Source organism: Manis pentadactyla, chromosome 4, assembly GCF_030020395.1.
Source record: "Manis pentadactyla isolate mManPen7 chromosome 4, mManPen7.hap1, whole genome shotgun sequence".
Classification (NCBI taxonomy): Eukaryota; Metazoa; Chordata; class Mammalia; order Pholidota; family Manidae; genus Manis; species Manis pentadactyla.
In genome coordinates this window covers 79,954,930-79,982,883 of record NC_080022.1, presented here as the reverse complement: position 1 = coordinate 79,982,883, position 27,954 = coordinate 79,954,930, and the positions used below count along the sequence as shown (strand labels likewise).

Here is a 27,954-nt window from a genome sequence, read left to right as displayed (position 1 = left end):
AATGGAGTTGATTTCCTGATTTCTCTTTCTGTTGGTTTATTGTTGGTATGTAGGAAAGCCACAGATTTCTGTGTGTTGATTTTGTATCCTGCAACTTTGCTGTATTCCGATATCAGTTCTAGTAGTTCTGGGGTGGAGTCTTTAGGGTTTTTATGTACAGTATCATGTCATCTGCAAATAGTGACAGTTTGACTTCTTCTTTGCCAATCTGGATTCCTTGTATTTTTTTGTTTTGTCTGATTGCCGTGGCTAGGACCTCCAGTACTATGTTAAAGAACAGTGGGGAGAGTGGGCATCCCTGTCTAGTTCCCGATCTCAGCAGAAATGCTTTCAGCTTCTCGCTATTCAATATAATGTTGGCTGTGGGTTTTTCATAGATGGCCTTTATTATGTTGAGGTACTTGCCCTCTATTCCCATTTTGCTGAGAGTTTTTATCATGAATGGATGTTGAACTTTGTCAAATGCTTTTTCAGCATCTATGGAGATGATCATGTGGTTTTTGTCTTTCTTTTTGTTGATGTGGTGGATGATATTGATGGACTTTCGAATGTTGTGCCATCCTTGCATCCCTGGGATGAATCCCACTTGGTCATGGTGTACGATGGTTTTGATGTATTTTTGAATTCGGTTTGCTAATATTTTGTTGAGTATTTTTGCATCTACGTTCATCAGGGATATTGGTCTGTAGTTTTCTTTTTTGGTGGTGTCTTTGCCTGGTTTTGGTATTAGGGTGATGTTAGCTTCATAGAATGAGTTTGGGAGTATCCCCTCCTCTTCTATTTCTTGGAAAACTTTAAGGATAATGGGTATTATGTCTTCCCTGTATGTCTGATAAAATTCCGAGGTAAATCCATCTGGCCCGGAGGTTTTGTTCTTTGGTAGTTTTTTCATTACCGCTTCAATTTCGTTGCTGGTAATTGGTCTGTTTAGATTTTCTGTTTCTTTTTGGGTCAGTCTTGGAAGGTTGTATTTTTCTAGGAAGTTGTCCATTTCTCCTAGGTTTCCCAGCTTGTTAGCATATAGGTTTTCATAGTACTCTCTAATAATTCTTTGTATTTCTGCGGGGTCCGTCGTGATTTTTCCTTTCTCATTTCTGATACTGTTGATTTGTGTTGACTCTCTTTTCCTCTTAATAAGTCTGGCTAGAGGCTTATCTATTTTGTTTATTTTCTCGAAGAACCAGCTCTTGGTTTCATTGATTTTTGCTATTGTTTTATTCTTCTCAATTTTATTTATTTCTTCTCTGATCTTTATTATGTCCCTCCTTCTGCTGACCTTAGGCCTCATTTGTTCTTCTTTTTCCAATTTTGATAGTTGTGACATTAGACCGTTCATTTGGGATTGCTCTTCCTTTTTTAAATATGCTTGGATTGCTATATACTTTCCTCTTAAGACTGCTTTTGCTGTGTCCCACAGAAGTTGGGGCTTAGTGTTGTTGTTGTCATTTGTTTCCATATATTGCTGGATCTCCATTTTGATTTGGTCATTGATCCATTGATTATTTAGGAGCGTGTTGTTTAGCCTCCATGTGTTTGTGAGCCTTTTTGCTTTCTTTGAACAGTTTATTTCTAGTTTAATGCCTTTGTGGTCTGAAAAGGTGGTTGGTAGGGTTTCAATCTTTTGGAATTTACTGAGGCTCTTTTTGTGGCCTAGTATGTGGTCTATTCTGGAGAATGTTCCATGTGCACTTGAGAAGAATGTGTATCCTGTTGCTTTTCGATGTAGAGTTCTGTAGATGTCTATTAGGTCCATCTGTTCTAGTGTGTTGTTCAGTGCCTCTGTGTCCTTACTTATTTTCTGTCTGGTGGATCTGTCCTTTGGAGTGAGTGGTGTGTTGAAGTGTCCTAGAATGAATGCATTGGATTCTATTTCCTCCTTTAGTTCTATTAATATTTGTTTCAGGTATGTTGGTGCTCCTGTATTGGGTGCATGTGTATTTATAATGGTTATATCCTCTTGATGGACTGAGCCCTTTATCATTATGTAATGTCCTTCTTTGTCTTTTGTTACTTTCTTTACTTTGAAGTCTGTTTTGTCTGATACCAGAATTGCAACACCTGCTTTCTTCTCTCTGTTGTTTGCTTGAAATATCTTTTTCCATCCCTTGACTTTAAGTCTGTGCGCATCTTTGTGTTTGAGGTGTGTCTCTTGTAAGCAGCATATGGATGGATCTTGCTTTTTTATCCATTCTATTACTCTGTGTCTTTTGATTGGTGCATTCAGTCCATTTACATTTAGGGTGATTATTGAAAGGTATGAATTTATTGCCATTACAGGCTTTAAGTTTGTGGTTACCAAAGGTTTAGGATTAGCTTCTTTACTATCTTACTGTCTAACTTAACTCGCTTGTTGAGCTATTATAAACACAGTCTGATGATTCTTTATTTCTCTCCCTTCTTATTCCTCCTCCTCCCTTCTTCATATGTTGGGTGTTTTGTTGTGTGCTCTTTTTAGGAGTGCTCCCATCTAGAGCAGTCCCTGTAGGATGCCCTGTAGAGGTGGTTTGTGGGAGGCAAATTCCCTCAACTTTTGCTTATCTGGGAATTGTTTAATCCCTCCTTCATATTTAAGTGATATTCGTGCTGGATACAGTAGTCTTGGTTCGAGGCCCTTCTGTTTCATTGCATTAAGTATATCATCCATTCTCTTCTGGCCTGTAGGGTTTCTGTTGAGAAGTCTGATGATAGCCTGATGGGTTTTCCTTTGTAGGTAACCTTTTTTTTCTCTCTGGCTGCCTGTAATACTTTGTCCTTGTCTTTGATCTTTGCCATTTTAATTATTATGTGTCTTGGTGTTGCCCTCCTTGGATCCCTTGTCATGGGAGTTCTGTGTACCTCTGTGGTCTGAGAGGCCATTTCTTCCCCTAGTTTGGGGAAATTTTCAGCAATTATTTCTTCAAAGACATTTTCTATCCCCTTTTCTCTCTCTACTTCTTCTGGAATACCTATGATTCTTATATTGTTCCTTTGCGATTGGTCACTCAGCTCTCTTAAAATTCTTTCCTTCCTGGAGATCCTTTTATCTCTCTCTGCATCAGCTTCTCTGCGTTCCTGTTCTCTGTTTTCTAGTCCATTAATGGTCTCTTGCATGTCGTCCATTCTGTTTTGAAGTCCTTCCAGAGCTTGTTTTATTTCTGAATTCTCCTTCCTTAGTTCTTGCATATTTCTCTGCAAGTCCATCAGCATGGTTATGACTTTTGTTTTGAATTCTTTTTCAGGAAGACTGGCTAAATCTATCTCCCCAGATTCCTTCTCAGGGGAAGATGTAGCAGATGCCGAAGCTGTCTGGGTTAGTCTTGTCTGGATCATATTTTTTTGCCTTTTCATGTTGACAGGTGCTATTGACTGTCAGCTGGGAGGGCCAAAATTTTCACTTGCTACTGGCCTTTCTTTACTGGGACAACTGCGACCCCTAGTGGCTTGTGTTGGGTAATTGCGTGTAGAGTGGGTCTTTGTGTCTTTCCTGGCAGGAAGGGAGAAATTTCCCTTTCTGTGGGCGGAATTTTTCTCAGGCTGCTTCTCTGCTTTCGCAGTGCCCGGTGGGGTAATGGATGGGGGGGCTGCTTGACTGTTTGCCTCCGTGAGGGGTCTCAGAGCTGTTACCCAGGGGGTTAGTGCACCCGGTTTTCCCTGTAATTTCCAGCTGCTGTACTGTGACCTGGGTTGTTTCCGTCAAGCTGTTAAGTCCCTGTCCCTTTAAGACTTTCAAAAAGTCCCCGCTTTTCTTTGTCAGAGGGGCATCAGCTTCGGCACCCGCTCAGAGGTCTTACTCCCTGTTCCCCCAGTATCCAGGGCCCCCTGGGCACGTACTGTGTCTGCGCTCTGGCCCGGATGGCTGGGGCTGGGTGTTCAGCAGCCCTGGGCTCCGTCTCCCTCCCGCTCTGCCTGTTCTTCTCCCGCCGGGAGCTGGGGGGAGGGGCGCTCGGGTCCCGCCGGGCCGGGGCTTATATCTTACCCCCTTTCACCAGTCGCTGGGTTCTCGCTGGTGTAGCTGCAGTCTGGCCACTGTCCTGCGTCTTCTGGTCTCTCTTTTAGGGCTAGTTGTGTTTGTTGTATTTTCAAAAGTATGTATGTTTTTGGGAGGAGATTCCCACTGTCCTACTCACGCCGCCATGTTGGCTCCGCCTCCATAACTTTTATTTTTTGTCTCTCATTTGAGAGATTTTTTTTGTACTGAACTACATTCTAGAGTAATTAGTAACCGTCACTTCTAAATACTTAAGCACCTATCTCCTAAGAACATGGACATTGCCTCATATAATCTCAAAACCAATTATCAAATTCAAGAAATCTAAAATTAATGTGATGTTATATATATTCCATCAATTATTCCAATAATGTTCTTTATAAGCTTTTTTTAACTTCTGATCCAGGATCACACTTCTGCTTTTAGTTATGTCTCTTTAGTCTACTTGATCTGGAACATTATGTTCTGCTTTTCTTAGTATTTCACGACAGTTGTTTTATAGAAGATCAACCTGGGATTGCCTGATGTATCCTCAGGCTATTCATTCTTGGGATAAACATACTACTACATAAATGATGTGTCCTTCTCACTATATCACATATGAAACACATGCCAGTTTGTCCAGTACCTTAATTTATTGATTCATTCATCCTTTCCCTGATTTTAAATGCCACCTCTGTCACATATCAGGATTCCACTGTAATGTATGTTTGCTTAAGGGTCTCTGTTCTGTACTACTCATCTTTTTTTAAAATTTCTACACCATTATCACACTGACTTATCAGTGTAACTTTAGAAATCTTCATTTATGGCATGTTCTCCACCTGGGCCTACAGCTTCAAAATTGCCTTGTCTATTCTTGGACCTTGGTTCTTCCATGATTTTTAGGGTGAGTTCATTTAGGGTAAGTTCTACCAAAATTTCTGTTGGGATATTGATTGGAATGGAACCGAATGTAAAATCTAACTGAAGGAGAGAACTAACACCTTTATATTAGGTTCCATTCCAGAAAAATAGTACATACCTCATAAATTAGATCTTCTTTTAAGACTTTCAATAACGTTTTATAATTTTCTCCATTATATTAAGCATGCCTTTTATTCTGTTTTGACATCTGGGCCTTATTGACTTTAGGGCTCCCAAGGATAGCCAATTCTTAGAGATAGTACATTTCATACACAACTGGCCAATCCAGGCCCACTCCCCGCTCCTCTATCTGGCTCTTCCTCTCAGGGCTCATATCCCCATCCTAATCACTCCAGGACTGGGTACCAGACAACTCAGGCTTTATATAAACTCCAGACCACTGTGATTGTTCATAATAGCCAATCTTAAACCTACATAACCTGCCTGAACTGTTCTTTCCTATGAAATCCACAATAAAACCTCTTGCTCCCATTTTCCTTCCAACTCCCTATGCCTCCTGACCAATCCTGATGCTTCCCTGTGTAGCCCTCCTGCACGGCAGGTCATGTCTTCTATTTCTAGGGATCTGTGAGAATCTGTATAAAAACTTCTTCCTTCCTTCATGACAGTCATTTCCATGTCTGTGTGTCTTACCACTACTAATTAAAACAAATCCTGAGTACATTTAAAACCTCCATTAAGATTGTACATAGCTTCTGTGTATTTTTTTATGTAACTTTTTATTTTAAATTTTTATTGAGTAAAATGCAGAAGTCTTAAGTGAATGAATTTTTGTATATGTATATACCCATGTAACTACTATCCAGATCAAAATATAAAACATTTCCAGCACCAAAATAGAACCTCATGCACCCTCTTAGTCATTGCTTTTTACCCCAAAAGGAAAGCACTATTTGGACTTTTTAATATCATATACTAATTTTGCCTATTCTTAATTTCTTATGAAAATATACAGTGTTCTTTCACACCTGGCTTCTTTTGCTTAACACTATACATGTGATATTCATACACATTAAATAGCTACAGTTGCTCTTTTTCACTGATATATATATATATATATATATATATATGTCATATATATATATATGTCATAATGTGAATATAACATTATTGATTATATTGTTGATTAACATTTAGCAATTATAAATGGAGATAATTTGAACAGTCTTGCACATGTCTTCTGACAGACACAGATATTCATTTCTGTTGGAGTGAATGCAGGATCACAGGGTGATGATTTTAGCTTTAGGAGATACCAGCAAACATTTTTCCAAGTGGGTTCTACCAATTTACACTCCTATTAGAATTATATGAGAATTCCAATTACTCCACATCTTGCCAAAACATGATATTGTGACTTTTCATTTTAACCACTGTGGGCCAAAATGGGCCTATTTCTTTTTGTCATTATCATTGTTTCATTTGGTTTACTTTCTTGAGGGCAAATTTTTAACTATTGATTCAATATCTTTAATGGCTATACATCTGTTCAGGTTTTCAATTTATTAAGTTAGTTTATGTTAAAGTATATACTGTTGCTAAACAATTTATTTAGTCTAAGTTTTTAAACTTATCATCTTAAAATGGTTCACTTGGTCTTATTTCTTAAATCATACCTAATCTGCATTTAAAAGTTCCTTTTCAACCCCAATGTTGCTTTTTGTGCCTTTTCTCCTTGACTAATCTTGTCTGTTTTCCATTATCTCAGTCATTGTGAAAAGAACCATAATTTAGGTTTTGGTAAATCCTCTCTTATTTCTTTGTTTGCTATACATTCATTTCACACTTATTTTTTTTTTTTTTGAAGGCTGTGCTTCACATGTTTATTTTACTTGGCTATTCTTTTCTAATTTTTTTCAAAATTTTGTTATCATTAATCTACAATTACATGAACAACATTATGTTTACTAGGCTCTCCCCTACACCAAGTCCCCCCAACAAACCCCATTACAGTCACTGTCCATCAGCATAGTAAGATGTTGTAGAATCACTACTTGTCTTCTCTGTGTTGCACAGCCGTCCCCTTTCTCCCACCCCCACGTTGTACATGTTAATCATAATACCACCTTTCTTCTTCCCAGCCCTTATCCACCCTACCCTCCCATTCTCCCCAGTCTCTTTCCCTTTAGTAACTGTTAGTCCATTTTTGGATTCTGTGATTCTGCTGCTGTTTTGTTCATTCAGTTTTTCCTTTGTTCTTATACTCCACAGATGAGTGAAATTATTTGGTATTTGTCTTTCTCCACTTGGCTTATTTCACTGAGCATAATACCCTCTAGCTCCACCCATGTTGTTGCAAATGGTAGGATTTGTTTACTTCTTATGGCTGAATAATATTCCATTGTGTATATGTACTACATCTTCTTTATCCATTCATCTACTGATGGACACTTAGGTTGCTTCCATTTCTTGGCTATTGTAAATAGTGCTGCGATAAACATAGGGGTGCATCTGTCTTTTTCAAACTGGAGTGCTGCACTCCTAGGGTAAATTTGTAGCAGTGGAAATCCTGGGTCAAATGGTAAGTCTATTTTGAGAATTTTGAGGAACCACCATACTCCTTTCCACAATGGTTGAACTAATTTACATTCCCACCTGCAGTGTAGGAGGGTCCCCTTTCTCCACAACCGCGCCAACATTTGTTGTTGTCTGTCTTTTCGATGGTAGCCATCCTCACTGGTGTGAGGTGATATCTCATTGTGGTTTTAATTTGCACTTCTCTGATAACTAGCGATTTGGAGCATCTTTTCATGTGTCTGTTGGTCATCTGAATTTCTTCTTTGCAGAACTCTCTGTTCAGCTCCTCTGCCCATTTTTTAACTGGATTATTTGCTTTTTGTATGTTGAGGTGGATGAGCTCTTTATATATTTTGGATGTCAAGCCTTTATTGGATCTGTCATTTACAAATATATTCTCCCATACTGTAGGGTACCTTTTTGTTCTATTCATGGTGTCTTTTGTGTACAGAAGCTTTTCAGCTTGATATAGTCCCACTTGTTCATTTCTGCTTTTGTTTTCCTTGCCTGGGGAGATATGTTCATGAATAAGTCACTAATGTTTATGTCCAAGAAATATTTGCCTATGTTTTTTTCTAAGAGTTTTATGGTTTCATGACTTACATTAAGGTCTTTTGATCCATTTTGAATTTACTTTTGTGTATAGGGTTAGAAAGTGATACAGTTTCATTTTCTTACATGTAGCTGTCCAGTTTTGCCAGCACCATCTGTTGAAGAGACTGTCATTTCCCCATTGTATGTCCATGGCTCCTTTATCGAATATTAATTGACCATATATGTTTGGGTTAATGTCTGGAGTCTCTAATCTGTTCCACTGGTCTGTGGCTCTGTTCTTGTGCCAGTACCAAACTTTCTTGATTACTGTGGCTTTGTAGTAGAGCTTGAAGTTGGGCAGCAAGATCCCGCCCACTATATTCTTCTTTCTCAGGATTGCTTTGGCTATTCGGGGTCTTTGGTGTTTCCATATGAATTTTTGAACTATTTGTTCCAGTTCGTTGAAGAATGTTGTTGGTAATTTAAAAGGGATTGCATCAAATCTGTATATTGCTTTGGGCAGGATGGCCATTTTGACTATATTAATTCTTCCTAGCCAAGAGCATGGGATGAGTTTCCATTTGTTAGTGTCCCCTTTAATTTCTCTTAAGAGCGTCTTATAGTTGTCAGGGTATAGGTCTTTCACTTCCTTGGTAAGGTTTATTCCTAAGTATTTTATTTTTTATGATGCAATTGTGAATGGAATTGTTTTCCTAATTTCTCTTTCTATTGGTTCCTTGTTAGTATATAGGAAAGCCACAGATTTCTGTGGGTTAATTTTGTATCCTGCAACTTTGCTGTATTCCGATATCAGTTCCAGTAGTTTTGGAGTGGAGTCTTTAGGGTTTTTTTGTGTTTTTTTTTGTAGATAATTATTTTTTCTTGAAAGGAAGTTGACACACAGTATTACATTACATTAGTTTCAGGTGTACAACAGTGATTCAACATTTATATACATGATAATTCTAGGTACCAGCTATCACCATACCAAGTTGTTACAATATTTTGACTATATTCCTTATGCTATACATTACATCCCGGTTACTTATTTATTTTACAATTGGAAGTGTGTACTTCTTTGTTGTTGTTGTTGTGAGGGCCTCTCTCATATTTATTGATCAAATGGTTGTTAACAACAATAAAATTCTGTATAGGGGAGTCAATGCTCAATGCACAATCATTAATCCACCCCAAGCCTAATTCTCGTCAGTCTCTAATCTTCTGAAGCATAACGAACGAGTTCTTACATGGAGAACAAATTCTTACATATTGAATAAGTTACATGGTGAGCAGTACAAGGGCAGTCATCACAGAAACTTTTGGTTTTGCTCATGCATTATGAACTATAAACAGTCAGTTCAAATATGAATACTCATTTGATTTTTATACTTGATTTATATGTGGATACCACATAACTCTCTTTATTATTATTATTTTTAATAAAATGCTGAAGTGGTAGGTAGATACAAGATAAAGGTAGAAAACATAGTTTAGTGTTGTAAGAGAGCAAATGTAGATGATCAGGTGTGTGCCTGTAGACTATGTGTTAATCCGAGCTAGACAAGGGCAATAAAACATCCACGGATGCAGAAGATTTCTCTCAGAACAGGGGGGGTGAGGTTCTAAGCCTCACCTCTGTTGATCCCCAATTTCTCACCTGATGGCCCCCCTGCGACTGTGCCTGTCTTAGGTTGTTCCTCCCTTGAGGAATCTTACCCGTCTCTGGCTAACCAGTCATCTTCGGGGCCATATAGGGAAATGTGAAGTTGGTAAGTGAGAGAGAAGCCTTATTGTTTGAAAAGCTTAGCTTTTTACTTCTTTGCATATTTATGCCCTGTGGCTTCTATGCCCAGCATTTGTCTTGAGGTGTCTTTACCACTTGGAAGAATTATGATACTCGGTAAATTTGATATGAGGCACGAATTCTATTTAAGGGTTGTAATTAGGAAGGAAGAAGAAAAGCTATAGAAGTAGCAGGCGGAAGAAAACCTGGGAAGATTGATTATTTCTTTGACATATCTTCTTGTAGAATAACTTCAGCATGTATAGGTTTTAAGCTACTACTTAAATTGCGCACACACATTAACATAATAGGAGTATAGTTACATAACCAAAGCATACCTGTAATTACCAGCCATCTGCAGTGAAACCAAGAAAACCAGTTAGGCACCTTAGGCATTTGTGAAAACTTATCTATGATATGGTGGATATTGTCGAACTGAACTTGAACAGTCTGAGAGAAATCAGACAAATTAAAACAACCCATTCCTGGGGAATGTTCACATCCCTTATGTTTTTTTAACAGTAAATAGTCGGTAGTTATAAGATTTTGGAGTGCTACAATTTGCACTTCTCCTAATTCTTGATTGAGTTCCAACAACATAGATCCAGTCAAATTTGTTGTTTTACTGTACGCACAGGCCAGCTTAGATATCTCCTTCCTCATTCCCATGGCAAGCCCAGAAACTGGTGGGATGAGTGCATCTACAGCTGTAGCGGTGCGTGGATCTTTGTTGGGGTTTTTTGATGATCATCTTCTGGCATGAGTCTTCCCGAGAGTGCTGATGTTGGAAGTTCTTTTTCATATCGTATCTTAGTTCATTAGGCTTAGATCAATTAGGCTTTGATCCTCTGTGTAAACACAAACAGACCCTTTGCCTATACTTTTATATGCCCTTTACACCCTTGTGTAGAACTCATTGGAGGTCCCCACACAGGAACTGCCTTTCTTTTTTTTTTTTTTCTGGTGTCATTAATCTACACTTACATGACAAATATTATGTTTACTAGGCTCTCCCCTATACCAAGTCCCTCCTATAAACCCCTTTACAGTCACTGTCCATCAGCATAGCAAATGTTATAGAATCACTACTTGCCTTCTCTCTGTTGCACAGCCCTCCCCTTTCTCCCACCCCGCTATGGATGCTAATCTTAATACCCCTCTTTTTCTCCCCCCCCTTATCCCTCCCTACCCACCCATCCTCCACAGTCCCTTTCCCTTTGGTACCTGTTAGTCCATTCTTGAGTTCTGTGATTCTGCTGCAGTTTTGTTCCTTCAGTTTTTCCTTTGTTCTTATATTCCACGGACGAGTGAAATAATTTGGTATTTCTCTTTCTCCGCTTGGCTTGTTTCACTGAGCATAATACCCTCCAGCTCCATCCATGTTGCTGCAAATGGTAGGATTTGCCCTTTTCTTATGGCTGAGTAGTATTCCATTGTGTATATGTACCACATCTTCTTTATCCATTCATCCATCGATGGACATTTAGGTTGCTTCCAATTCTTGGCTATTGTAAATAGTGCTGCGATAAACATAGGGGAGCATTGGTCTTCCTCATACTTGATTGCTGCATTATTAGGGTAAATTCCTAGGAGTGCAATTCCTGGGTCAAATGGTAAGTCTGTTTTGACCATTTTGATGTACCTCCATACTGCTTTCCACAATGGCTGAACTAATTTACATTCCCACCAGCAGTGTAGGAGGGTTCCCCTTTCTCCACAGCCTCGCCAACATTTGTTGTTGTTTGTCTTTTGGATGGCAGCCATCCTTACGGGTGTGAGGTGATACCTCATTGTAGTTTTAATTTGCATTTCTCTGATAATTAGTGATGAGGAGCATCTTTTCATGTGTCTGTTGGTCATCTGTACTTCTGTTTTGGAGAACTGTCTGTTCAGTTCCTTTGCCCATTTTTTAATTGGGTTATTTGTTTTTTGTTTGTTGAGGCATGTGAGCTCTTTATATATTCTGGACATCAAGCCTTTATCGGATATGTCATTTTCAAATATATTCTCCCATACTGTAGGGTTCCTTTTTGTTCTATTGATGGTGTCTTTTGCTGTACAGAAGCTTTTCAGCTTAATATAGTCCCACTTGTTCATTTTTCCTGTTGTTTTCCTTGCCCCAGGAGATATATTCAAGAAGAGGTTACTCATGTTTATGTCTAAGAGGTTTTTGCCTATGTTTTCTTCCAAGAGTTTAATGGTTTCATGAATTACATTTAGGTCTTTGATCCATTTTGAGTTTTCTTTTGTATATGGGGTTAAACAATGGTCCAGTTTCATTCTCCTACATGTAGCTGTCCAGTTTTGCCAGCACCACCTGTTGAAGAGACTGTCATTTCGCCATTGTATGTCCATGTCTCCTTTATCAAATATTAATTGACCATATATATCTGGGTTAATTTCTGGATTGTCTAGTCTGTTCCATTGGTCTGTGGCTCTGTTCTTGTGCCAGTACCAAATTGTCTTGATTTCTATGGCTTTATAGTAGAGCTTGAAGTTGGGGAGTGAGATCCCCCCTACTTTATTCTTCTTTCTCAGGATTGCTTTGGCTATTTGGTGTTTCCATATGAATTTTTGAGTTATTTGTTCTAGTTCATTGAAGAATGTTGCTGGTAGTTTCATAGGGATTGCATCAAATCTGTATATTGCTTTGGGCAGGATGGCCATTTTGACGATATTAATTCTTCCTAGCCATGAGCATGGGATGAGTTTCCATCTGTTAGTGTCCCCTTTAATTTCTCTTAAGAGTGACTTGTAGTTTTCAGAGTATAAGTCTTTCACTTTGTTGGTTAGTTTTATTCCTAGGTATTTATTTTTTTGATGCAATTGTGAATGGAGTTGTTTTCCTGATTTCTCTTTCTTTTGGTTCATTGCTAGTGTATAGGAAAGCCACAGATTTCTGTGTGTTGATCCTGTATCCTGCAACTTTGCTGTATTCCGATATCAGTTCTAGTAGTTTTGGGGTGGAGTCTTTAGGGTTTTTTATGTACAGTATCATGTCATCTGCAAATAGTGACAGTTTAACTTCTTCTTTACCAATCTGGATTCCTTGTATTTCTTTGTTTTGTCTAATTGTCATGGCTAGGACCTCCAGTACTATTTTAAATAACAGTGGGGAGAGTGGGCATCCCTGTCTTGTTCCCGATCTCAGAGGAAAAGCTTTCAGCCTCTCGCTGTTCAGTATGATGTTGGCTGTGGGTTTATCAAATATGGCCTTTATTATGTTGAGGTACTCGCCCTCTATGCCCATTTTGCTGAGAGTTTTTATCTTGAATGGCTGTTGAATTTTGTGAAATGCTTTTCAACATCTATGGAGATGATCATGTGGTTTTTGTCTTCCCTTTTGTTTATGTGGTGGATGATGTTGATGGATTTTCGAATGTTGTGCCATCCTTGCTTCCCTGGGATCAATCCCACTTGGTCGTGGTGTATAATCCTTTTGATATATTTTTGAATTTGCTTTGCTAATATTTCATTGAGTATTTTTGCATCTATGTTCATCAGGGATATTGGTCTGTAATTTTCATTTTTTGGTGGGGTCTTTGCCTGGTTTTGGTATTAGGGTGATGTTGGCTTCATAGAATGAGTTTGGGAGTATTCCCTCCTCTTCTACTTTTTGGAAAACTTTAAGGAGAATGGGTGTTATATCTTTTCTGTATGTCTGATAAAATTCCGAGGTAAATCCACCTGGCCCAGGGGTTTTTTTTCTTGGGTATTTTTTTAATTACCGCTTCAATTTCTTTGCTGGTAATTGGTTTTTTTAGATTTTGTGTTTCTTCCTTGGTCAGTCTTGGAAGTTTGTATTTTTCTAGGAAGTTGTCCATTTCTTCTAGGTTTTCCAGCTTCTTAGCATACAGGTTTTTATAGTAGTCTGTAATAATTCTTTGTATTTCTGTTGGTTCCGTCATGATGTTTCCTTTCTCGTTTCTGATTCTGTTGATTCTATTTTTCTCTTAATAAGTCTGACTAGAGGCTTATCTATATTGTTTATTTTCTCAATGACCCAGCTCTTGGTTTCATTGATTTTTTCTATTGTTTTATTCTTCTCAATTTTGTTTATTTCTTCTCTGATCTTTATTATGTCCCTCCTTCTGCTGACTTTAGGCCTCATTTGTTCTTTTCTTTCCAATTTTGATGATTGTGACGTTAGACTATTTATTTGGGTTTGTTCTTCCTTCTTTAAAATATGCTTGGATTGTTATATACTTTCCTCTTAAAACTGCTTTTGCTGAGTCCCACAGAACTTGGAGCTTTGTGTTGTTGTCATTCATTTCCATATATTGCTGGATCTCCATTTTAATTTGGTAGTTGATCCATTGACTATTAAGAAGTGTGTTGCTAATCCTCCATGTGTTTGTGAGCCTTTTTGCTTCCTTTGTATAATTTATTTCTAGTTTTATACCTTTGTGGTCTGAAAAGTTGGTTGGTAGGATTTCAATCTTTTGGAATTTACTGAGGCTCTTTTTGTGGCCTAGTACATGGTCTATTCTGGAGAATGTTCCATGTGCACTTGAGAAGAATGTGTATCCTGTTGCTTTTGGGTGTAGAGTTCTATAGATGTCTATTAGGTCCATCTGTTCTAGAGTGTTGTTCAGTGCCTCTGTGTCCTTACTTATTTTCTGTCTGGTGGATCTGTCCTTTGGAGTGAGTGGTGTGTTGAAGTCTCCTAAAATGAATGCATTACATTCTATTTCCTCCTTTAGTTCTGTTAGTATTTGTTTCACATATGCTGGTGCTCCTGTGTTGGGTGCATATATGTTTATAATGGTTATATCCTCTTGTTGGACTGAGCCCTTTATCATTATGTAATGTCCTTCTTTATCTCTTGTTACTTTCTTTGTTTTGAAGTCTATTTTGCCTGATACTAGTACTGCAACACCTGCTTTTTTCTCCCTATTGTTTTCATGAAATATCTTTTTCCATCCCTTGACTTTTAGTCTGTGCATGTCTTTGGGTTTGAGGTGAGTCTCTTGCAAGCAAGCAGCATATAGATGGGTCTTGTTTTTTTATCCATTCAGTGACTCTATGTCTTTTGATTTGTGCATTCAGTCCATTACATTTAGGGTGATTATCGATAGGTATGTACTTATTGCCATTTCAGGCTTTAGATTCGTGGTTACCAAAGGTTCCAGGTTACTTCCCTTACTATCTAAGAGTCTAACATAACTCACTTAGTATGCTGTTACAAACACAATCTAAAGGTTCTTTTTTATTTATCCTCCTTTTTCTTCCTCCTTCATTCTTTATATATTAGGTATCAAATTCTGTACTTTTTGTCTATCCCTTGATTGACTTTGGGGATAGTCAATTTAATTTTGCATTTGCCTCACAATCAGCTCCTCCACCCTCCCTACCATGGTTTTACTACCTCTGGTCACAGCTATCCAACCGTAGGAACACTTCCATCTATAGCAGTCCCTCCAAAATAGACTGCAGAGATGGTTTGTGGAAGGTAAACTCTCTCAGCTTTTGCTTATCTGGAAATTGTGTAATCCCTCCTTCAAATTTAAATGATAATCTTGCCGGATAAAGTAATCTTGGTTCCAGGCCTTTCTGCTTCATGGTATTAAATACATCATGCCACTCCCTTCTGGCCTGTAAGGTTTCTGCTGACAAGTCTGATGTTAGCCTGATGGGCTTTCCTTTGTATGTGATCTTATTTCTGCCTCTGGCTGCTTTTAATAGTCTGTCCTTATCCTTGATCTTTCCCATTTTAATTACTATGTGTCTTGGTGTTGTCTTCCTTGGGTCCCTTGTGTTGGCAGATCTGTGGATTTCCATGGCCTGGGAGAGACTATCTCCTTCCCCAGATTGGGGAAGTTTTCATCAACTACCTCCTCAAAGACCCTTTCTATCCCTTTCTCTCTCTCTTCTTCTTCTGGTATCCCTATAATGCAAATATTGTTCCGCTTGGATTGGTCACACAGTTCTCTCAATATTCTTTCATTTTTAGAGATCCTTTTTTCTCTCTGTGCCTCAGCTTCTTTGTATTCCTCTTCTCTAGTTTCTATTTGACTTACTGTCTCCTCCACCGTATCCAACCTGCTTTTAATACCCTCCATAGTGCTCTTCAAATATTGGATCTCCGACCTGAATTCATTCCTGAGTTCTTGGATGTCTTTCCGTACCTCCATTAGAATGTTGATGATTTTAATTTTGAATTCCCTTTCAGGAAGAGTCATGAGGTCCATATCATTTAAGTCTTTCTCAGGAGTTGTATTAATAATTTTACTCTGGACAAGGTTCCTTTGGTGTTTCATGTTTGTATATGGTGCCCTCTAGTGTCCAGAAGCTCTATTCTGGAGGTGCTCAGCCCCTGAAGCAATGTCGGGGGTCGCAGGGGTGCAGTACTGGTACCTCGGGGGAGGAAAGAGCTTTTCCCCACCTCCTGTTCCTATCTCCACTGCCTGAGCCAGTGGGCGGTCACACAGGTATGTTTTTGTCCCAGAGCAGCCGGATATGGATCCCTGCTTTCCACCAGGAACTCTGCCTGTATTAACTTTCCAACCTGGTATTCATGTGAGTCTCATGAAAGCACCATGAAATGTAGGTTTGTGCTCCCAGAACAGGTCTCCGGAGCTAGGTATTCAGAGTCCCAAGCCTCCCACTCCCTCCCTGTTCTGTTTCTCTTCCTCCTGCCGGTGAGCTGGGGTGGGGGAGGGGCTCAGGTCCCGCGGAGCCACAGCTCTGGTACGTTACCCCATTTGGTGAGGTCTGCTCTTTTCTCCAGGTGTGTGCAGTCTGACGCATCCTCTTTCCTGTTGCTCTCTCAGGATTAGTTGCACCAATTAAATTTTCTAATTGTATCCAGTTTTAGGAGGAAGCCTTTGTCTCTCCTCTCATGCCGCCATCTTTAATCCCCTCACCCCTATCTTTTTATATCATTATTTCTATTTTTCTTTTGACACTCTTTCTTCTAATGTCCTTTCCTGACTACATAAATTGGATGTTTTAGCTCATTCATTTTCAGTCATATATTAATTTTGTTATATGCAAAAAGGCTAAAAATTTTCCTCTAAGAGAATACCTTTGGCTACAGCCCACAGCTGTGATATGCAATATCTTTTTTTTACTCAATTCTAAAAGTTTTCTAATTTTCATCATAATTTCTTCAATGGTTCATGAGTGGCAAGAAAGATGGTTTTAAATTTCTAAATATACATGATTTTTTGGAAGCTTATATTCTAAGTTAATTGTACTGTAGTCCAAGAAGGTGATACGTATGACATCAGTCTTTTGTTATTTGTTGAAACTCATGCTTTCTGGCATAGCGAGGTAACATAATTATTCTAGAAGTGCTTGAAAGAAATCTGAATTCTTAAATTGTTGGCCACAGGGTTCCATATATACATCCATTAGATCAAGATTATTAATTGTCATTCAACTCTTACTTTTTTGTTGCTTAATCTACCAATTCCTTGTAAATATGTAAAAATATTCCCTGTATGACTATAGATATGTGCATTTCCACTTGAAATTTTACTTTATATATTTTTGGACTAAATTTTTTAGAGGCATACAAATTTGGAATGTTTATAGTTTCCTGTTGGTGTGTTACTTAAACATTACATAGTCATTTTTAACTGTAGTAATGTTTGTTGCACTTAAATCTACTCTGGGTCATATTAATATAGCTATATCTACTTTGTTTTGGTGACTCTTTCCCTGACTCTTTCAATCCCTTTGTTTTCAATCTTATGGTTTAGGTATGTCTCTTATGGCAGCACAAAGCTAAACAACCTCTGCTTTTAAACTGGCTTTTTAATCCATTATGATTAATTTTCTGTACCGAAAAAAATATCTTTGCAAAGGTTATGATCTTTCAATTTCAGTATACCAATATTCATTCTAGTTCTTCAAAAACCTCCCAGAACCTTCATGTCACACTTCTACCTAAAAATCTTAATTGCCTGTTTATGTTCTCAAGATTAAAATACAAATCCTTTTTCATAACACACAAATCCATTTACAGTCTGGACCAAGCCTGTCTGACTTGCCTCATTTCCTCCTATACCTTTCCATTTATAAATACATAAAACTCTATTATTTTTCAGAAATGATGCTCTCTGTACATACTATCCAGATTGTGTACATCCTCACTTACCTTGTGAAAGCAAAGTCAATGCCTTACCCTAAAAATCAGAGGGAACTAGTTGCTCTTCCTCTGTATTTTTTCTTAGCTATATATTATGAAGCTAGTTTCATAATATGTTATTACTGACTATTTTAAATAACCATGTAAAAAAACTTATCTGAATAAGTCGTCTGAATTTCAGAACATTTAACCACACAGTTTAAACTTACAATAGCTATGTTTATCCATGTTTATTATGAGGCACCTTACATTTCTTTTTTAATTTAATCACATCAAGACAAAATCATCTTGATTCAACAGATGAACAAACTAAAGTTCAAGAAGGTTAAATAGCTTGCTCAAGGTAACAAAGCCACTGAAAGGTAAAATCTGGCTGTTTGACTCCAAAACCTAAACATTTCCACTATGTAAATATTGCTTGCCAATACTTACATAGATGCATATATATTGCAACTGGAACTAAACCAACCAAATGCTGCTGGGAAAATGTTCTTTCAAACCCATTTTAATGAAATATGACTTATAGCTGAGTTCTGAATGGTTTTTAGATATTTAAATGTACATGCAAACAAATGTTTAACCTATTTATGGTAACTTCAAAAATTATTTTTTGTAGCCTTATTTTTATCACAGTACAAATTTTTTAAATATATTTTTGTTGTAAAAGGAGATAAAAAATGCAGATTGTAATTTTACCTTGTGCAAAGGTTTTTATATTATCTATTGAAACATCTTAACTTAAACTAAAAAATTTTTAAATCTTTATTAGTTTAAGAGTTAATTGACATTCAAAGTTAATGGTTCTGTGGTCAAAGCTACCTATAAAATTTCATCTTAAGACATGGTTTATACACAATAAATATTTTTACATCAATTATGTATACATGAGGTTAGACACAACAACAGTTTCTCCTGAATTTATGTAAGTCATGCAATTTAATTTCAGAAAAAAGTAAATATCATTATATTGATGATTTTTATCAGGCTTTTAACAATCCCAATCCAGAATGCCACTAATAAAACACACACATGAAAAATTAAAAAGATTAATGGACAAAAAAGAAAATCAAGTTATTATACTGCCAAATTTCTGAAATTTTTTCTCTTCAAAATTAAGCTACAATTTTAAATAGGTAATACATTTTTTTCCCCCATACAAAACAATTATTTGCTTTAAAAACACATACCTCTTTCCTTGCTTACTTTGTTCAAGTAAGTCCACTTTCAACTTTATACATTCCTCTTGTGACTTCTGCAGACTCTGTTCCTTTTCAATAACCATTTTCTGGCTCTGCTCTAATTTATCTTCTGCCTCTCTATAAAATAAAGGATATTTTTAAATGGCTATTAAAGAGATTATTCCAGATATGCCAGGACAGTTCAACTTTAGGAATTCTATTAGTTTAAATCCTGAGTTAAGAGAAACAAATATTAATAAGAGATAGAGAAAAGGCATACTGATCACTTGTCAACTAAGAGTTTTTACAAGGAATAAAAGAATACTTCCATCAAATGATAAATATGCCTGAACAGCTTTTATCCTATTTCATGGTCAGATACTAGAAGCATTATCATATAGTTCAGAAACTAGATAAGAATGACTATTATCACCACTATATTCAATGATTTTTCTGACAGTTGCAAAAGCAAAAATGAAAAAGTAGTTAAGTATAAATATTGGAACAGAAAAGACAGTTTTTTTTTCCTGATAATATCATTAGCTACCTAGAAAGTGTAGTGAGTCAAAATGAACAATTACCAGAATTAATAAAAGGGTATGACAAATAGTCCAGTTACAATATAATTATACAAAAGCTGTAGCCTTCCTATATATTACCAATGAATAGAACAAGAACAAATTCACAACAACCAGAATTTTAAATAGCTAGGAATAAACTTAAAACATGCATTACAAAGAAAATTACACAATTCTGATGGTTATGAAAAATGACTTGAGCGTGCATCAGAACCATCTGACTTGTTAAAACACAGCTGGATCCCACTTCCCAAATTTTGTGATTCAGTACGTATGATAGAACCTGACAGCTTCAATTCTAACAAGTTCCCAGGTGATACAAACACTGCTAGTCCCAGAAGCACACTTTGAGAATCACTAAAATGGAGTAATGTACTCTACAGAATGCATATATTTCTTATTTTATTCAAAGCAGAGGGTAAATCATAAAGTGCCTAATTCTTTGAATTTTGTTTCTTGAATTCCCACTGAGGCATTAAGTATATATTACTACATAGTGAATTCACTACATAAGTGAACTAGCTCATATTTAATAAGAGCACATAAATAAACATCTTAGCTTAGATTTAATCTTTTTTAAAGATTAAATATATTGCATGATCCTACAGCCAAGAGGAGTTATGGTGGCCTGACAACAGATTCATCAAGTTCTAAGACAGTCTATAGGCCACTGCAGATTCACTGGGGTGGAGGACAGATTTAACAAGATATATCAAAAAGTAGTAGGATATTAAAATTTGAAAGCAATAAAAAGTATATATACCTCAAAACTTTATCTTGGGCTGAAACTTCTGCTTCCAAATTTATAACCTGTTCTTCTAAGATCAGCACATTGGCTGCCTGTTGTTGAGCAGATTCAAGCATAGAAACCTAAAACAAAGGACAACTTTTAGACCACTTTCTTCAGAAAATAAATTAATCTACTTGGTCCTTAGTTTCTTTAACTGTCTGATGAGGTAGTTCAACAGAACTCCCCAATACTGGTCAAATAAGAAGTTCATCCTATCTATTCATTTGATCAACATTTACATAGGTACACCACCATCACGAGCCAGTCTCAGCATGTAAGCTCCTGCCATTTCCCTCAACTTAATATCCCAAGATACTGGTCAACTACTCAGGAGAAAAAATCAAATCTCTATTGATATCATCTAGGAAGATAAATTTCACATAAATTAGAAAATTAAATATAAAAGGTCAAATATAAAACATTACATAAGAAAATGATTTTACATCTTTTTATGATTTAAAACCTAATTTTAGAATACATACTTACTATAGAGAAAACTTAAAAAATAAAGAAAACCTTAATTATCTTACAATCTGGATAATAAAAACAATGTAGCAGGATAGGAATCCACAACCTAAATAGTGTCTTCTAGACAGTATCAATAAGAAAATTACCCCTGAAAAAAGGTGGCATGAGTTACAAAAGAGGCATGGATGAGGTCCGGGTTACAAAACCTGGGATATACTGTTGACCCTTGAACATGTGTTTGAACTGCATGGGTCCACTTATACACAGATTTTTTTTCAATACATTTATCAAAAGACTTTTTTGGAGATTTGTGACAATTTGAAAAAACATTTTCTTTTCAAAAAAAATGTTACTTTATTGTAAGAAAACAGTATATAATACATACAACATTAATATACATGTTAACTGACTGTTTACATTATTGGCAAGGCTTCCCGTCAACAGTAGGCTACTAGTAGGTAAATTTTGGAGAAGTCAAAAGTTATACATGGATTTTTGACTGCATGGGGGTCTGTACCCACCACACTGCTCAAGGATCAACTATAGTTGAAATCTCTGTTAAGTCAAATGCATTTTTCCCCATCCAGAACATCAACTGTCAGGTGGTGGCCTACCAGAAAGAAAAAGTTTATTATCTGGAGAAATTGGACAGCAAAGGTTTGGGATTCTAGGACACTACGTAGAATGATGAGCGTGGATAAGATAGTTATAAATAAAGGGATCAATACAAAACAGTCAGCTTCTAGCTTCCTACTCCATCTAAATTTGGGCTATCCCACAGATGGGAAACTAAGAATTTTTTTGCTGGAGAAACTCAACAGCTCCAAAGAAAAACAACTCACATACTGACATTGGATAAGAAACTATGGGAGTCTCCCTACAAAAGAACTATCTCCCCAACCATCACCAACAAATGAGGCCCATTAGATAACAAACTCCACATTTGCATACAGAGCTTCCAAACAGCATGTAAGTGCCTTTCTCTAAAATATAAACAGCTAAAATACTAACATCTGATAAAAGCTTCTAACATGAAAGCCAGAGGCCAAAACAAAAGAAAAAAGCAACTGGCAGCAAGACAAGCACACACACAAAAAAATTATTACATCTTTAGAGAGCTAAGAGAGGATATACTGCATCAAGATATTATTAAATACGAAACAATCAAATAACATGAATAAGCTCTTGAAATGAAAAAAATATGGCAGCCAAAATGAAAGATTCGATAGAAATTTGGATAATGCTGAGAAAATCTCCTAAGAAGAATAATAGGAAGACAAGGAGATGGAAAATAACAGAAAAAGACTTAGAAGATTTAGAGGACCAATCCAGGGGATCCAAAATTCATCAACTAGGAAACACAGAAGAAAACAAAGGGATGAAATTGATCAGAGGTTACATAAGAAAAATTTCCAGGACCAAAGGGTACAAGATTCCAGTCTCAAAGTGTCCTCATGTACCCAGCACAATAAATAAAAGTTCTACTCAAAGACAAATCATTGTGAACTTTTAAAACACCAAGAGGGAAGATCCTAAAAACTACCATAAATGGAAAAAAAAGATAACATGCTAAGAGAGATTCACAGTGGTATTAGGCTTTTCAGAGAAGCACTAGAGAATAGAAGAAAGTAAAATCCTAAAAGTTTTGAGTTAAAATATTTTTCGACCTATTTTTTCAACCAATATTTTTAAAGCGGGAGAAATTAAGACATTTCAGACAGGCAGAGACTTGAAAATATGCTCAAATTAAAGAAAGTAAAACACAAAAGAAGACATGAGATCCAGAAATCAATAGATTCAACCTAGAATCACATCAGAAAGAAGTCCAAGGAAAGCAGCTGAATAGCAGGCCTGCAACACAGTAACCTCAGAAAAAGCAGAATGTCAGGCTCCAGAAGTGTAACTACAAACACTGCCAAATGGTAAATAATGAATTTGATTGGTACAATAAGGAATATCAGAAAAAGATTTCCAATGATGGCATATATATGCAACAGTGAAACCTGAGGTCTGCCCTAGAAAAGGCAGCTGCCCTAAAAAAATATATTATTAACTTATCAATTTAGAAATTGCTGAGATGGCAAGTAAAAAAAATGATGTCTTTTTCCTATAGTTATTAATAAAACTCTTACTATCTCTGACTTTAGCCTCTATGACTTAAAAGATAGCTATAGGATTTTGATAAAATTAAAAAATAAACAGAAAAAGTGAACAAATTATAAAGAAATCTAAACATCAAACAAGCTGAAAAAAAAACTCATGAGAAATCAAGAAAAACAAATAGTTTCCTCAAAAGAAATAAAGAATGTAGAAAAAAATCAGTACAATACTGAATGTAGACAGAGTGCAATAAATGACTGAAAAAATGTCTTCGCTGTGATTTGGTCAGCCTAGAAATCTATCCTAGAAATAATCCCAAACACCAAAAAAGTTTATGTTCATTGCAGCATTTTTTACTCCTTAGACTGTACTCATCCCCAATAGCACTTTTTTGTTTTGTTTGAAAAATAAAGACCTCCCATAACTCTGCTACTTAAAACAATGTCTATAAAAGTAAATAAAGAAAGCCTCATTACAACCTTCTGATCCCTCTCAAAGTTATCAACAATAATGTGGAGCATAGTTGTTCTGTCCTTATATATGTCACACATTATGTCTATATATATATATATATATATATATATATATATATATATATATAAAACATACACTTTTAATAAAAAGCAAAGCTGGAATCATTATGTGTGTGTTGCTCTATAATGTTTTCTTACCACCAAGTATAGAAGGCAACAGTTTTTGAGTGCTATATGCAGACACTATTCTATCATTTAAACCTCACAATGTTCCATAAAAGCCAAACAACTTTATATCTTAGTACTGGTAAGTTTACCTCAAAAAAAAAAAAAAAAAGCTTTGAAAAGCTTTGTAGTAATCCATTATATCGATATATCATAAATTTACTTTATCCACCCTCTATTATTAAACAGTTTGGTTTCTAGTTTTTGATATAATACCAAGCATAGAGCAAAAAATAAGAAACCACTTAAATAGAGGAATTATTAAATTATGCTATAAACACATAAAGAAACATATTGCTGCGATTAAAAAATGATTATTGGAAAAGCTGGGTAAATGCTCAGAAAACGCTTAGAGTATGTACTAAGTAAAAAACGCAGGAAAAAAGAAACTATTGAATTTGGATTTAACTGTAATACACCAATAAGACAGCTTCTAAAATGTGGAAATCTGGTGATCTTCCTTTTCTTTTTCCTATTTTTAAAGTTTTTAATAATGAAAATGTATTATCTTAAAAAGCAAGATAAATAAGCTAGATAAAACCACACAAAACCTATCTTAAGATCTTGAGAAGCTCTGACTTATCTAAATAAACACATTATACAAGTTCCCCTAAACCATTTACTGAAAAAATAACTAGGTTATTAAACCTAGCCTCCTAATGTTCCCATGTGCATGTTATACAAGTTCCCCTAAATCATTTTCAGATATTAAATTCACATAAAGTTGATTCTACAGCATGCTGATACTATGCTATAATAAAAATCATTATACATAACACCTTAAGGCAATACAAAGAATATTTTTCCAATTATAAACCTTAAAATGATTGCAATTATATTTTGTAGGCATAGTCACCACTTCAAATAACATACTTTCGCTCTTGATTGTGTTAATTCGAAGTGGACAGACTCTACTTTAGTCATTAAAGAATGGTTCTGTGAGACCAAACAAGCATTCTGTTGCCTCAGTTTATCAAGTTTCTCGAGAAGACTCTTTATCTCCTGATCCATGGAAGTACATGAAAAAGACATCTGAAAAATGAAAAGAACAATCTATTTTGGATTATTTCATTAAGCATTGCATGAAACTAATGGAAAATGATGAACTACCAATAAAACAAAACAACTAAGTAGCTTGGAAAATGAATTAAGGTATTTAGTGAGTTTTGGTGAGGATCTGTGGGACAACCAGCACTCTCCATGTGTACATAACTAATACAGCTTCAAAACAAGAGTACACTTTGGAAAAGCTCTTGCTATTATTCAATAAAGGTAAACATGCTGAGGCTCAACAAAATTACTCCTGGGTATAAATCTGATACAAACTTTCATACTTTTGCACCTGAAGATATAAAAATATTCATGGCTACACTGTCAATAAAAGACAATAAAAGGAAAGAAACCAAATGTCCACCAAGAATAAAATGGATAATGGATAATTTATTCTTTAAACTGTACAAATATTTATTTTATATTTTTTGAATATATATTTTACAATAAACTTTTAATTTTTATGAAAGTTGAGGTTTTCAAACATGATTTTCTAATTTTATTTTTTTGAATAAGTAATATATTCATGCAATTCAAAAGTTAAAACTATATAAAAGAAAAAGTACATACAGAAGTCTCGTTTTCATCTTTAGTAGATAGGCAACCATTTTTATAAGTCTCTTGCTTATAAAGTTTTGTATAGCACCAAATACAGCAAAAAAATAGGAAACCATTTATATAGGAGAGTTACTAAGTTATGGTCTTATTAAACCTAGTCTCCTAATGTTCCCACGTGCATATGTTAAGCAAAACAAATTATCCACCTCCCACACTTCCTTATGCAAAAACTAGCATACTATATGTATCATTCTGTACCTTTCATTTCTCACTTGAACAATATAGCCTAGCAATCTCTCCATGATCAACATAGTGAGAAACTCTATTCATTTTTTTTCCTCAGCTGCTGTTTCCACTGCATGTTTATTCAACAAATCCCTTATTACTGGATAATTGAGTTACTTCTAATCTGTTATGACAAACAATGCCTGGTTTTGTACTTATGCAGGCGTACCTGTAGTTTTCTAGAAATGGGATTTCCAAGTCAAGGGTAAAAACATTTATGATTTTAGGAAACATTACCCAATACACCTCCTAAGGGTTGTATCATTTTCCTACCATCAAGGTAGGAATGCCTACTTCCCCCTAATTTCATAAACAAAGTAAAGCATCAAGCAACTGGATGTTTAACAACCTCATAGGTAAGAAGTGGTACCTAACAATAGTTTCATTGTGAACTACTCTTATTATGAATAAGACTGAACACCTTTTATTTGTTTTAAGATCTTTTAATTTCCTTTCTCATAAATTCTTTTTGCCAAGTTTTCTACTGGGTTATTGGTCTTTTTTTTAAGAGCTCTTTATATGTAGAAGAAATTACCTTTTTATCTTTAATAGGCATGATCAATATTTTTCCCCTCCAACTTGTCATTTGTCTTTTGATTTTGCTTAGGATAAAACACAATGATTTCAACTAAGGCATACACATAATAAAAAACAATCAGCAATCTGAATTAGGATAGAGTTCAAATTTCCCAGTTACATAATCTTTGTAGGCATGGAATTTGAATTCATTTTCTAAAATGTAGGCTCAGATACATTTACATACTGCATCTGTATCAGATCCTTAACAAAGAGAAAAACCTCTCAATTTTCTGCTTTCTGAAGTGGAAGAGCAAATTTTTATCAAAAAAAAATTATGACGTGCATATGCAACACATATGCAAGCTGTCAGTGGGATAATAAAGAACAGGAAGAAGAGAGCAGAAAGGGAGATTGAGGGGTTGAGTAAAGAAGAGGGGTAAACACAGGGAAACAGATAAGGTGATTGAGTAAGAAAGGGCAGGGAGAGAGAGTTTCATACCAGGGAAGATGTCTAAGATCATCCATAAAACTTAGGGGTAATGAAAAGAGAACAGTTCCATGCTGTCACATAGCTCTTGATCCAGGTTAAACAGTAAGTATGCTTTAACCACTTAATAAGCAACTGATTAGCTATCATGTACACGGTATAGTGCTAAGATCAAGGGTGTTAGAAAACACATTTATTGCAAAAAGATAGTAAATATAGAAGCTTTAAAATAGAGTAATGCACCAAAATAATTACTTTCTTATTAGGATGCAACAAGAACCATCATATTTAAATACAAAAAAGGCTGGAGCACTATACTAAGATTATGGAAAACAGGAATAAGGCATTTAAAGAAAAATCTCAAAATGTATTTAAGTAGACAGGCCTAAAAACAATAACCTTATCTCTTGGCTTTTTCTGGAAATCAGTACTGCTACTGGACATTTTACCATCTTTCTTATAGGGTGAATAATTCAAAAGTCCAAGTTGGCTAGGTTGAGAAAGATCTTCGAGAATGAGCCTTTGAGATCTTGAGAGATTAGAGGCATAATCGGAATTTTCACTTGGACTAACACTAGAGAAAAAAACAAAAAATACATTTTAGCTCTTAGTACATTAGTTATTCACTCCAAATTTCTAAACATTAAATAAGAAATAAAGAAAAGCACCTGAAATAGTGCTAGAAATCATATTCACAATTAAGACGTAAAGCAACATTTCAACAAATTTTTTAAATAAACCAGAATTAATTTTAAACTAACAATCTATGTATTTCTCAAGCCTCTAGGTGAGGATTGCTTAAGATTCAAAAAAAACAGTCATAATAATAAGAGATTAATTAAGCTGGAGATTCTGGGAATAAAAGATGGTGGTACAGGAAGGCAAGGCAAAAACCTACTCCCCAAATCACATAGAACATGAAAATACAACTAGGCCTAAAATCGATCTGAAGATGCAGAATGGACCACCTACATCTCGGGAAGAGAAGACCCTACAGAAAAGGGTAAGGTGACAAAGACACAATCCGGGGAGATGAAAGCCCTTCCCCAACCCCAGCCCACAAGCAGGAGGAAGAGGAATAGAGCAGAGAGGGAGTAGAAGCCCAGGACCCTAAAACCTGGCCCTGGAGATCTGCTCCGGGAACACAAGCCCACTTTGCATGGTGCCTGGTGATTGGTGGGCCTGGCTGAGATCCCAGCTGCCTGTGGAGAACAGGCATGCTCTATACCAGCCCCCTTGAGAAAGAAAGGCAGAGAGGGCAGTTTGAAAGACTTCCCAGCAGTGAAAGGGCTGCCATAGGGGCAAGGAGTGCACAGTGCTGTTTAGGAGAAAAGTGAGGTGGGCAATACCTCCCCAGCCAGCCTTCAGGCCCCCACTGGCAACACAGCCTGGAGACTCCTCGCAGTGGCGTGCAGCCTGC

The 27,954-nt window shown here is 36.2% G+C and overlaps 1 protein-coding gene across 9 annotated transcripts in view; it reads right to left on the bottom strand.

Annotated features, from left to right (window-relative positions):
• CCDC18 (coiled-coil domain containing 18) overlaps positions 1 to 27,954 on the bottom strand; it is a 202,971-nt gene that overhangs the window by 154,022 nt on the left and 20,995 nt on the right. For 5 of the 9 annotated variants that reach the window (XM_036906533.2, XM_036906534.2, XM_036906528.2 and 2 more), the window contains exons 4-7: positions 26,934 to 27,108; positions 24,509 to 24,667; positions 20,343 to 20,449; positions 19,011 to 19,139 (exon numbers count right to left, since the gene is read on the bottom strand). In XM_036906533.2, coding sequence (XP_036762428.2) covers positions 19,011 to 19,139; positions 20,343 to 20,449; positions 24,509 to 24,667; positions 26,934 to 27,108 — 570 coding nt within the window. Of the gene's footprint in view, positions 1 to 19,010; positions 19,140 to 20,342; positions 20,450 to 24,508; positions 24,668 to 26,063; positions 27,109 to 27,954 lie in introns of all 9 variants that reach the window. The other 4 variants (XM_057500430.1, XM_036906531.2, XM_036906532.2 and 1 more) reach the window with 4 other exon arrangements.